We start from the raw sequence: 13485 nt of genomic DNA on the forward strand, positions 1-13485 counted from the left end.
GATGTGCATGGGCTAAGTGGCCTATGAGGTTCACACACTTCAGTAAGGATGCTACATTTTTATGGTGCCCTTCCTGTGATGTCCTCAAGATGGAGCACATGGTCCCCTCTACCCACATCCTCACAACAACATTGTGAGGTAGGTGAGGCTGAGAGTGGCTGGCATAAGGTCATCTAGTCAACTTCACGGTTGAGCTGAGATTTCAACTGGGGTTTCCTCAGGTTAGTGCTGTATCTACTGTGCCAGGCATGTCCAGCTCCCAAGAGTGGGAGTGATCTACTCCCACTATAAAAAAAATGGCAGTGATCTACCCATTGGATTAACCAAAGTTGTTGATCTTTTAGGGGGGGGAGGCTTCACAAAAGTCAGGGGTCGGCAAGGTTTACCTCGCCTGGGCCAGATCACGCCTGGGCCGCAATTTCCGGTGTCTGAGCATGCACAGATGCGATTTCTGGCACTGCGGAAGTGAGTCCCCGCACTGCGCCGGTTTAGCGCAGTGCGCGGGGACTTGCTGAGTGGGCGGCTCGGTTCAGGGGTGGTTTGTGGACCAGTTAAACGACCCCCGTGGGCCGCTTGTGGACCACGGGTGTTAGGTTGCCTACCCCTGACCTAAGTTGTTGAGTTTTTTTATTTTTTTAAGAAAATTGTGAGATTGATAAGTATCACGCAATTGACCAGAATCACGATTGACCAGTTGGACATGCCTGCACTGTGCTACATGCTGGTTCTAACTTCATGGTGCGATACCTATCCTACTGTTGGAACTGATCTTTAAAAATGTATTCACAAAGTACAAAATAGTGGTTTGTTGTTGCTTATTTATATTTTGCTTTGGGACCCAAAGATCCCTGGGTATTAATACTGCCTAGTATAGAATATACTAGAAGGCAGCCCTGTTTAGGGAAGTTTTTAATATTTAATGCTGTATTGTTTTTAACACTTGATTGGGAGCCGCCCAGAGTGGCTGAGGAAACTCAGCCAGATGGGCGGGGTATAAATAAATTATTATTATTATTATTATTATTATTATTATTATTATTATTATTGGTTCAATAAATCAATCATCAAGACTACAGAAGGGAGCAAAGTTGTTAAATATAGAATATTTGGTGGTTGACTGGCCTAAGACCATCTCACTCAACCCAGTCACCATCTTTAACCTTAGCTTTCAGCCCTGTATTCCCTATCCCTCTCTCAGGACAGCAAACAGAGCCAACGGTGTCCCCTCCCCCGTTCACCACAGCCCAGGCACAAAGAGGGTAGCTCCCTGCCCTTGCCCCAGTGTAAAAGGAAATGCTTGCTCTTGCTGAAAGATGGGATGGAACCTTTTTCCTTTCGGAACTTCCTAGTTAAAGCTGGGAATGCTAATGTGACTAGTCTAAAAGCTATCCATTTGACTAAATGAACAGAGGTGTGCACACTCGTGTTTCCCGATACGGAAAGTCAAACTGAGTGGAGATGGTAAAATCCTTGCTGAGCAGACTCTGCACTTGACTGTACTTGTCCAAAATCCATGGAATGTGCCTTGTCTAATCTCGCTGGTTGTGTCTGCAGTCTGGGTGCATAGCCTAACCTAATCATTTGGCAGTAGACCCAGATCTCCATTGAACATCTGAAAAAAAATAGCGCAGAAGACTGAATTTCCAGCAGTGGGAAAGCGTTAAGCATCTCTCTTCCTGCCTTCCCACTTCGTTTCTCTCCCCTGCCAGCTGTTTGCGCCCCACAAGCTGGGATTCCAAGGCTCCTGCTTGCCTGCTAATAGGAGCTGGAGGATGAGGGTGAGTGCAGGGGAAAGAGTTGGCTCATTCCTCCCACCCCCACCTTCTCTCTGTCAAATTGTCGTCTCCCTTTCCCTTCTACTTTGAGGCATCAGAGGCCTGCATTAAACCCTGATTTCCGGTATGACATGTCCCTAGGGCCTTTCACAGGATTTTTGCAGCTTTAAAGAAAGCCCAGTGCTGAGATGAGAATTGAGTAAAGACAGAGCTTTCCAGACTCGCCTCTCTGCTGAATGTCTAGCTTGGGCTCTAATGCACAGCAAAGAGGGAGCTGTCACAGGGATCTTCCTATAAATGTTGATGGACTCACAACTCACATCAAACTCAGCCAGCATGGCCAATGGGCAGGGTTGATGGGAGTTGTAGTTCACCAACATCTGAAAAGCTACAGGTTCCTCATTCCTTATAGAGCTTCATGGATGCACCATCAGTAAATTGGCGTTCTCTGTGTTTCTTATACAGTGGTACCTCTGGTTACGTACTTAATTCATTCCAGAGGTCCGTTCTTAACCTGAAACTGTTCTTAACCTGAAGCACCACTTTAGCTAATGGGGCCTCCCACTGCTGCCGTGCCGCCGGAACACGATTTCTGTTCTCATCCTGAAGCAAAGTTCTTAACCCGAGGTGATATTTCTGGGTTAGCAGAGTCTGTAACCTGAAGCATATGTAACCTGAAGTGTATGTAACCCGAGGTACCACTGTACTTAGTTGTTCAGTTCTCAGCCACTGCGTTTTCAGCTTCGACCTTCTTCACAACTGTGACAATTCAAGCAGTAGACCTTAGAAAGGTTGGATTTTTCCAAGTCTGTACAACCACACCTAGCTCTGAGATGGAGTGTCAGAGAACAGTTAGTCTACCTTATTTTTTAAAAAAACTACAACAGTATCTTCCCCGCCTCCTTTGTATCTGTAGGCAGAATTCCAGAATGCCACACCTTGTCTGTTTCCCGTCTTTCCTTGTTACCTGTAACAAAAACAAAAGTGAATCTCTGCCAGGGGTGAATCTACATTGAGTCAGGCGGTGCTTAGCTGGAAACAGCCCAGTTCCATGAAACCGAAAGAGATTAGAGTAATGAAATCCAAGTGCAAATTTGCTAAACTGATACAAGCCTGAGATTTGGGATTCCTCAAAACGGATGTGAGTCAACCGCTGCCACTGTTCTCCAGTGAAATTTTGCTTTGGTATATGTGCAACAGTTAAGGGTGTCCCTGTGCCAGAGGACAAGGCTCCTGCACCTTTAAGTAGTTATACAGAGGAAGAAAATTCAGCAGGTGCAGCTGATCAGGAATCTGATGCCTCAAAGTAGTTCACCTTGGGGCCAACTAGATGCAACTTAGTGTGCAAGTTTTTTGTTATACAAATAAGCAGCCACAAGGCAGTCTGAGCACCTTGGACCCTTGGGGTTAAAGAGTGTTGCTGTTGTTCTAAACCTCTTTCTCTTCCTACCAGCGCTGCAAAAATCACTTCTCCAAACCTGCTATTTACATTCCAAGGGAAATTTCCATTGGGACAATTGAATGACATAGTTCAGTCCTTCACAGAATTGACAAAAATGAAGACTAGCATATTATAACGCAGATGAAGCAATTATTAAATTGCAGAAATATTTGTTTTAAAAGGACCTCAAATACTGTTTATTAAAGTCATTAAAAGCACAAGAGAACAGGATGGGCTTGGGTTGGTACCTAAAATATAGAAAATGAAGTGCTGATGGATTTTAGGGAAGGAGCTTGGGTGGATTCCACCACAGAAAAGGCCCTGTCTCCCACTGCTACTGTGGGAGGCAGTGGAAGACAGGAGTGCCTGGCGTGCTCTGGTCCATGGGGTCACGAAGAGTTTGACACGACTAAACGACTAAACAACAACAACCCACTGCTACTTGCTTAGCCTTCAAAGGGGGAAACCCAGAGAAGGGTCTCAAAAGCAGATCTCAGTTGGTGGCCAGGTTCATGTGGGAGAAGGCAGTTGAGTTCAGCTCCCATATATAGCAAGGATGGGGACTCCATGACCCTCCAGACATTGTTGGACTCCATCTTCCATCAGCCCCAGCCAGTGTGGCCAGTGGTCAGGTATGATGGGATCTGTAGGAGGGCCACAGGCTCTCTAACTTTGCCCTAATAAATGCAATCCGATCAGAGTAAATATGCAGAAGATCAGGCTGCATTTCCTGGGAGCTGGAGCATCTGGAATACCACATGTTCTGCTCTAGATGGAGGTGCCTGTTTTCTTATCCTCCTTGTTGCCCTTTTGCAGAAGACCAGGTGGCACAGCAGACAGAAGAGGTCTTCCAGAGCTATGTTTTCTATCGATACCAACAGGAGCAGGAGCAGACTGGGCAGGAAGCGCCCATAGATCCAGAAATAGCTGTGATGCAGCCGGAGCATGACAAGTAAGAGCATATATTTGAAACCTATACCCAAAATGCAAGCCGCATGCCAGTCTGCCTCCACGGGCATGTCTAACACGGTCTTTCGTCTCTTGGGCAGCATCAACAACCAAGTGGGCAGGCGCCTGGCCACCATAGGGGATGACATCAATGCACGGTATGACAGCGAGTTCTCTGAGATGCTGAAGTCACTGAAGCCCTCCAGGGACAATGCCTATGAGTACTTCGTCAAAATAGCCTCCAGGTAGGTCACCCAGCCTCTACTTTTCCCTCTCCAAAAAGTAAGAGGCTGGCTCAATTTTCTGATAGGAGGAGTTCTCAGATGTTGCTCTGTTAGGTTCCCTCATAAGAAGAGGGAGAAGATTGAGACAAATTTTTAGCTTGTTGCTTTAATGTAGCTTGCTTTGATTTTATTGATGTTGTTTTGGTTTTAATTGAGATTATTTCTTTTTTAAAAAATCTGTTTATTTAGTTAATTAAAAACATATACATCAATAACCTACAACAATAAAGAAATAAAGGACAACAATATGACTGAACAAAAATTAAACATACTCAAGATGTATAGAGAGAGATTTGGGTCATTGCATTCATATTCTCTGGGGAAAGAATAATGATAATAACGACAACAATTGGGGTTGGAGGACAGCAACTTTAACAACGTACTTGTTTCATTTATAAATATCAGGCTATTGTCCTCCAGGTCTTACAATGTTCTTGCAGGTGAAAAATTACTAAGAATTCCAATAGTAGCATATTTCACAAAAGTCATTACAGAAAAGTGGGTGATTAAAACAGGGGAGTAAGTGTGAACTAGATACGTAACTGCAGTTTTTAGGAAGAGACTTCGTGCCCATTTTTTGTCCTTATTAAGGAAAAAATGCTGCCACTACAAGGATTCCATCTTGTCTGTCATTTTCTGACCCACACAGCTTTAATTGCATGTTCACGCCACTTGTGTGAGCAAGGTAGGAGATTTTGCAGAAACTCTGCTCAAAGTAGTGAGCCCAAACATCTGGACCCTCCCCGTGCCATATTGCAAAGTGAAGGGATCAATCCATTCCCTCTTGCCAAGGTCTTTCTAAACCAGCAGGCAGGTAGGAAAATTACTATAGGTGGTCTGGCGACAAAGCAGCTTTGTTGCAGCCCTGAGCTTGTCCATGGTGGTCAGTTGCCAAGAGAAGGATTTGGGTCAGAGGTCTCCCTCATAATTCTCTTTCTGCTCCCTGACCCACAGCGCATACATGCCTATAGACGGGTGCACCCATACTCGTTCCCTGTGAATGTTGTTTAACTGTCTCTTGTGTCCTCTCTTCCTGCTCTCCCCTCCTTGGGAAGCCAAGCAGCGTTGCTCTCACCCCTTTGCCACCTTGAGGTGGTCAGTGTGCTGCAACCAGGTAAATTAACCTACAGTGCTTTCTCTTCCCTCTCTTTCAGTGATGATGTGTGTGTGAACTTTCTCCATTCCATACTATGTCTGCTGAGCTTTTTACAATGGCACACAAATCTTCAAGGTTATGCAACCTAATGAGACATGCTTCCATGTTTAAGTCTCATTTTGTCTTATAATTCTGTTTTTTTTTAAAAAAAAAAAAAACACAACAACAACCATCACAAAAATAATGACAATCCTGTTGTGGTTTTTTTATTATTCTGCCAGTCAGCCAAAGGGATTCTCTGAGCAGCTAACAATCAAGTTGAAATGCATGTAAAATTCAGTTAAATATTAGCCAAGTTGACTGGCAAACGTCTCTGAGCATCCTGCAAAAAGAGGTGGCATAGTTCTATAGATGGTGCCACCTCAGAAAAGGCCCTACTTCTTCCCCCTAAAGACTGTGGTACCCAGAGCAGAGCTATCCTGAAGATTTAAGTGCCAGAGCAGGCATCATATGGGATGTGTCTTGCTGTTTATGTGGATAGCAATTCTCAGCTTTCACAAGTCTTATTTTTCCCCTTTTCTTCTTGGATGCCAAAGGCATCCAAGTATGTGCTGCTTTGCTACTACAGTGAACACTGTTTTCCTTCGACCATGTTGCTGGCACTTGAACACAGGGTCAAATTTATTTGCTGGGTTATTCAACTGTAGATTATGGGCACCTCCAGTGTAAATGGCGCCATGGGTTACAACTGAGGATAGGATTTGCCACAGCCCATCACTTTTTGTGCTTTTCATTGCCACAGATCAGTGCTTGTACTTCGCAGTATGAACATAATGTGGTGTTGCAGCTGTACAAACAGAAGAAAATTTGTTTTCTGCTTAGATGAAATTACATGACTGAGCCTTAACCCTGTTCCAATATGACTTTTGGAAGCAGATCTCATTATATTCTTATTTTTATTTTTATAATATTTATTACTTACCCTTTGCCAGCAGGTTGCAAGGCAGGTTACAACAATCTAAAATTCAGAATTAAAACAGCTAAGGCAGTACTGGCTTCAAGCAGAATTTAGGGGAGAGAGGTACCATTTGAAGCCACAGGTGGGGAGTACTATATTTGCGCGTGTGTGCTTTTAAGTGTAAATTTATTACAAAGTTGTTTCTTCATTTTTATTTGTATGAATATTAGTATATTTGTATGAATATTATATATATTTAAAAAGTCATCACCACCTGCAGTCTGAAATGACAGTCCATTCTGCCGTCTTGGGATGCTTCTACCTCTTTTTATTGCATGTTATAGAAGGAGCACCTCTCCCAATATCTCCCACCTCAAGTCTTACAATCTGGAGAAGGCTTTACTCCTGGTCCCACCTAACATGGTGACTTGGGGTAGGGCCTTCTCTACTGTGGCCTCCCAGCTGAGGATTGGCCACACATTTTCATAGTCAAGTAAAGACCTTTTCGTTCTGTCAGGCGTTTGGGGAGGAGTGAGCTGAGAATTGTTCTTCATCGTGATTCTTAACTGTAAAATAGATGTTTTCATGGTCTCTGGTCCCCCCCCCCCCCCCATATATTTGCTGTGTTGTCGTATTTATCATTTGCTGTACACAGCCCGGGGATCCCTTTATGATGAAAGGTAGATTAGAAACAGAATGAATGAAACCTCACTTCCAGAGGAGTTGCAGCCCTTGAGAAGCCCACGTGGCTGGCCTTCCGGGACGCACACTTCTCAGTTGTAGAAAAGTACCTGAATATAAAGTATCTACATTTTAGTAATCTGTGTACATTTGGATTCTTGGAAGGAACAGCTTGAACAAGATCTGAGTGACTGAAGGCATATACACAGCCTCCCCCCCCCCCTGCAATATAAAAGTCTTGTTAAATATCCCTTGTGCCTTAGCATTGCTCAGGGGAAGACGCTAGCACGCTGTTGAATGGTGAGGGGCCAGGTCAGAAAGTTGTTTTTAATGCTACAGCAGCAGACTGCGAACAAGCTGTGCCTCAGTAGAGGGTAGCAAAGAGCTGGCCGCCATAAAACGTAGCCTGAATTTTCTAAGAATAATAATAATACGGTCTCTTCCGCAGTTTGTTTGAGAGCGGCATCAACTGGGGTCGTGTGATAGCACTGCTGGGCTTCGGCTACAGGATGGCAATCCATGTGTACCAGCAGGGGTTGACCGGCTTCCTAAGCAGAATCGCCCGCTACATGGCTGACTTTGTGCTTAGAAACCGCATTGCCCAGTGGATTGCCCAGCAGGGAGGATGGGTAAGTGAACCAGTGAACCAGATGAGTGGGTTGGTTTTTTAAAAAGAGACACACACATTTCTTTTACTATGAAAGTATGCTGGCGCTGATCTGGGGTGGGCAGGAGTAGGGCAATGCCAGGCTGCTGCCCTCCCAACCGTGGAGTCATTGCTGTCTACTGAGAAGGTGTTGGGGGAGAGATCAGGGGTGTGCAGGGCCTTGGGGGTATGTGCCAGATTGACACTGTTGGTGCACCTCTGCAACCTCAGGCTTGCCTCCATAAGCTGTTGGCGCACCTTCCTGGCATCTAACTTTTCTTTCAGGGAGTGGGGAAATACATGCCAAGAAATTGCTGTGGTTGCCCTGGAATGGGTCCTCCCAACATTTCTGCAGGTAACAGTCTTTTCCCCCCTCCTCCTCTAGGCGGCAGCACTGGACTTAAGCAACGTCTACTGGAAGTACGTGGTGACAGTGGCCGTTGTGATTTTGCTGGGCCACTTTGTGATGCGGCGCTTCTTCAACAACCAGTGACCGGGAAGGAGAGTGTCACTGGCCATTTGCATCCCAGCCACTGACTCGCTCCTGGGAGGTGACACTTGTCAAGGAGGATTCAGGAAACAACCAAAGGAAGCCAGATGGTTCTTTATCACCTTCCAATATGACACCAGCTTATTAACCATCCACATGGAGATTTCAAACACAAGAAATCCACAGCATAGTATTTTAAAAGGTGGAACTGAGTATGGGAGAGGATTTATTACTTCAAGAGACCACCGGGGGTGGAGGGGGGGGAGTGAGAAAACAACAGGTTGGTTACATTCATGGTGCTGCCGGAGGAAAAGCAAGGGATGTTGTTTCCTCCCTGAAATCTCTTAAGAAGGACAAGTCCTTTTCCAGAACGTTCTCAGGGCCAGCATAATCTCAGCTTTTGCAATTCCATTCCTAAAGAAAGCAGAAGGTCAAGCAACATGCACAGCACTGTTGTTTGCTCAGTACAGCTGTCAATTCTTCCACTGCCTTATGCTTTTCTAGTGCTGAAATAATCATGTGGCTGATTGGGAGATCATGTAGATCTGCTCCTGGGTTATCAGCATGAGTAGCACCTTCTAAGATCTGTAGATGTACACCTAGACAAAGCCTATCCCAGAAGGGGCAGCCGGGTGAGACAATGTCTAAAATATTTCATTACAGAGGAATCTCTGTTTTCGAACATAATCCATTTCAGAAGACCATTTGACTTCTGAAATGTTCAAAAACTGAGGAGCAATAGGCAGTCAGCAAAATCTACTGAGAAAATTGAAAAACACACAGTGGAAGCTGTTCGACTTCTGAGGCGCATTTGAAAATGGAAGCAATTACTTCCGAGTTTTCGGCATTCAAAAACCAAAACGTTCGGCTTCCGAGATGCCGAGGTTCCACTGTATATGCAGACCTATTTGTCATCCACCAGATTATTTCCTTGATTAGGCATAGAGCTCAGTACTCATTAGTTGATCACTCTCATGTCCTCACTTACTTTTAACTTAGTTGCAGTGATTCTTCTCTGTCAGTGGAGAGCGCCAGCCACTGCAGAAGTTATGAATACGCTTCTTTTCATGCAACAGAGATCTCTTGGTTCCTTGCGTGTCAGCATTATTGCTGTCCACCTTGACCAGGTAGTCTGTGTATGCAGTTTGGGAGGGGGGCAAAAAGTTGTTGAAGGAATTGGGGGAGGCATTTTCTTGATTGATTCTATTATAATTATTTACCCCTTTGACAATCACTAGCACAACGCTTCAATTCCCTTTGACGCAAATAGCGTCAAAAAGTCAGCACATGAATTGCTACCCCTAACGTAAGATAGGGATGAGGGACCTGTAGACCTCCAGTTGTTATTGGACACAAACTCCCATCAGCCCCATACAGCATGGGCAGTAGTCAGGGATGGTGGGAGCTATAAGGAGGGCCACAGGTTCTCTAACTTTGCCCTAATAAATGCAATCCGATCAGAGTAAATATGCAGAAGATCAGGCTGCATTTCCTACAGGTTTTAGTGTGAAAGTTGAGCATGTGCTTATGTCTCCCACTGAAATTGATGGGATTTGGAAGTGCACGATTGGAGCTGTCCTTGACTCCAAGCAAATGTGCAGAGCTGGAACTTGCCATTTGAAGGAGTTCTGGTTTTCAAAGTCTTTAGCTGCAAAGTCCTGCTTAGCTATAAAAAATACAAAAAAAAAAAAATAACAACACCCCACCAACCTGTCCACATTGCTTACTTAACTCTTGTTTTGTATAGCTTTTAAACTAGGATAAAACTGCATTGACTGCAGTGAAGCCAAGATTTTGAGCACAAAGGGTTGCTTTTCCTTGCTTTGTAGTTCCTCACTTTACAAAGCTATAAGGCAAACGCTTACTTTGTAGCTTCTTTCATCTCTTTCTTGGTTTCCAAGAGCTCTTAAGACAAATACTTAGAAGCAATGTATGCATTTTCTATACATTGTTTGTTTGCTTTTTAAAAAAAGTCACACCACCTAGATTTCTTCTGAATGTGCATGCCAGCAATATTTGTTTTGTTTAAAATGTTTGATTTGGCTAACAATAATTTAACTTTGTCATGGCCTTAAGGTTTGTAATGGTTATGTCTTGATGCATGCTGAACTTCATCCCTGCCCAATGCAATCTTACTTTTCTGAAGTCCCATTTTGTTTCCAGTGAACCTATAGTCTGACGACGAGCTGCACATCTCATCATTCCTTACCGCTGGCTATGCTAAAACTGGGATTTGTCTGAGAACAGATCAGTAGGCTTCTGCTGTGTGTGTTTGTGTATCATACTAAAGTAGGAAAATAATCTTTTTCAGAACAGCAGTTGTACAAAAAAAAATCCATCGTACACTTATGTGGATCTAATCCATCAAGCCTATGGTAGCTTACTTCTAGGTAGATCTACAAAAGATTGGGAATCTCATGGTGAAAATTGAAGCAGGGTGGTTTTTATTTGTTTAGTTTATGCCAAACACTTTGATCTTTGGCACCAACCACCATTGGCTCAGACTCTGCCCGCTGCCAGTATATAGGCCCTGGGAGATTTCTCCCAAGGAAATGTGGCCCTTGGCAGGGAAGAAAGAAGAAGGTTGCTCATCCCTGCTGCATAGGTACATATCCTGCCACTCAGCTGAAGGACCGGGTGGCAAACAATTTGAGTAAAAAAGCAAATCCAGGAGGCAGGAAGGCACTGGTACTAGCTGATCCACACAGTGGCTGTCAACCACTGTGGATTTCACCAGCCAGAGTGTCCATGGAGATACAGAGATGGTAAAAGTTCTAGCAATGAGAACTCGCGTACAGAGATTTGTGGCAGCAATGTATTTTCAACAAATAGCCATTTCTGCCAAAGAAGAGCCAAGTAAAATTGTGGGAGAAAAGGAATCTGTTGGGAATAGGTATTGCTCCAATAAATCTTTGTATTGCTTTAGGAATTTTTGTTTCTACTGATGGAGAATTATGTGTAGATCAAAAGGTTGCACCATTCTGAGTTGCTTCAAATTTAAACATGTCATGTCATATCTTTTGTCATTTGGGACCAGGCTAGCAACTGCTGTATAAGTGCCTCAAATATTTTATATTTATATATATATATATATATATATATATATATATACACACACACATATATATGAGAATGATGATACAGTGAATGCAGGTACGGCATATGTAAACAACAAAGCTGTAGAAGCACAGGCTAGGGTACTGGATGCAGATTCTTCTACAAAATAAGCAAGAATCTAAGCTCTTTTGACTGTGAAGATACATCTGAAATGATGGGCAATGCTGCTGAAACCTCAGAGGTGGCTAACCAAAATATCTAATGACTAGCAGTGGGGCACCAGTGACCTCCATAGCTTTTTCACCCCATGATTAGGAAAACCAGACTAACAAGACAATCTTAATCATGCCTACTTTGAAGTAAATCCTATTGAATTCAGTGGGTCTCACTCCCCAGTAAATGGAATTAGGAGTGCGGTCTAAATTCTGCAAAATCAGCATTTGTGCAAGTTTGCCTAATTTATGCTGGATAAAGCATTTTAAATTTCAGAGCATAGAGTTCTGGGTAGAGGCAGAGATCGGGCTTCACCAGCATCTTGGTTTGAGACATGCTGCTTAAACGTTTGAAGAACGCGTGGCTTCAAAAGAGGATTAGACAAATTCATGAAGAATAAGGCTATTGATGGATAAGTTCTACCTCCACAGTTTCGGAGACAGTACACACCCAGGGAACCACAGGAGGGATGCGTGCTGTTGTAGCTTCCCATAGGCATCTGGTTGGACCACTGACTAAATGGGCCACTGGTCTGATGCAGCAGGTGCCTCTTAGGTTCCAAATGAACACCGTTTCTGGGGGCTGGTCAGTAGCATTTGACTGTCTCCTACCTAGCAATGAATTTCCTCCCCCCCCCAACATATATTAAAGGCTTTAGCTAATATTCTGTCCATCTCATTTCTTCAAGGGTTTCCAGCTTAAAGTCTTCATCTGTGCCATAGAATTGGTTGCCCCTCTAGAGCATAGGAAACACTCCTGGTGACACTTGTGGCAGCTCTGGGTTTATAGCCATGAAATAGGTAGAGGCAATGCTTCTCCAAGTCGACTGCTCAGCAGTCTAAACTACATGAGCCACTGAGGAAATCTTTGGGGATGACAGTTAAGTTTTTACATACATACTTGAAGCCATAATGTAGCTATGAATCTTCTCCCTTTGTTCTATATTCTATTTAAGAAGCTGCTTATTATTTTCCGTGCATCACACCCAGCTTTAACAGCCCCCTTGCCCTCAGGGATTCAAAGGGAATGAAGCTAATAATCCAGAGGTACCCAGGATATCAGTGCATCCAACAGAATTGCTTTTCATTATCTTGCCTCCTTACCTGCAAGGCGATCACTCGAAAAGTGAATCACTGCTGGACGTGTGAATCACTGGAGGAAGAAGGAATGTCTTCCGGGGAAATCAATACAAGTAGGGAAAGGGGCTGTCCTCTTCAAATCACATTGCTTAATGGCAATGTGGTGTGCATGGCCAGGAGTTTGGAGCATTCCAGCTCTAAATGCAGATCCTGAACTGAGTGTTTATTGGAGGAAATGAGTCTACAGCTATATCTCCTGCTGTAGACACAAGACTGCTTTGGGATTTGGAAAGATTTCCCTCTGCGGTGTTTAATACAACATAGACATCTAGCAGAGATTGTTGTTCTGGTCTCAAAAGGCCAAGAAAGACCTTCTATTGGATTTGGGTATATAACGTTTCTTGCGGGTATCACATCATGCACCAAGCAAAAACAATTGTGCCTTTCTACCTCCATCAAGATCTGACCCCTCCATGGGGGCATGGTGGTGCTACTGCCTTTGGAGATACAGCGAAGGTGCGTCTTATCACGCTCCCCAAATGAGCACTCCAGCATCCGTTGTGTGGGGTGTTCATGGGGAATGCACTGGGTTGTTTTCCTGGAAAGCTATGCCTTCTATGTACTTATGAATTGTGAAGTGCCTGGCACACTACTGGCACTAAGTAAATGTTAAATGGTAGTTTCTGTAATATATATGTCAAAATAAAAGTTATATGCAAATACAGATGGGTTTAAGTTTATATTATTTAAGTGTATGATCATGAACTCGAAATACAAGGTGTTTCCTTAATGTGTTTCTGTTTTTGTTTGTTGCTGT

General features: G+C 43.8%; 2 protein-coding genes across 7 annotated transcripts in view; one reads left to right on the top strand and one right to left on the bottom strand.

Annotated features, from left to right (window-relative positions):
- BAK1 (BCL2 antagonist/killer 1) overlaps positions 1-13392 on the top strand; it is a 40325-nt gene extending 26933 nt beyond the window's left edge. For 2 of the 3 annotated variants that reach the window (XM_079980938.1, XM_079980939.1), the window contains 4 exons: positions 4033-4168; positions 4266-4409; positions 7632-7812; positions 8215-13392. In XM_079980938.1, the coding sequence (XP_079837064.1) occupies positions 4033-4168; positions 4266-4409; positions 7632-7812; positions 8215-8322 (569 nt within the window). In that variant the 3' untranslated portion in view covers positions 8323-13392. Of the gene's footprint in view, positions 1-4032; positions 4169-4265; positions 4410-5503; positions 5745-7631; positions 7813-8214 lie in introns of those variants that run through there. The other variant, XM_079980940.1, reaches the window with a different exon arrangement.
- The window catches only part of OARD1 (O-acyl-ADP-ribose deacylase 1), a gene marked incomplete at its 5' end in the record, with an annotated part of 51983 nt that continues 48007 nt past the window's right edge, over positions 9510-13485 (bottom strand). For all 4 annotated transcript variants that reach the window (XR_013840002.1, XR_013840003.1, XR_013840004.1 and 1 more), the window contains one exon: positions 9510-12741. The remainder of the gene's footprint in view (positions 12742-13485) is intronic.

The sequence above is a fragment of the Podarcis cretensis genome (genome assembly GCF_951804945.1).
Source record: "Podarcis cretensis genome assembly, chromosome: 6".
NCBI lineage: Eukaryota > Metazoa > Chordata > Lepidosauria > Squamata > Lacertidae > Podarcis > Podarcis cretensis.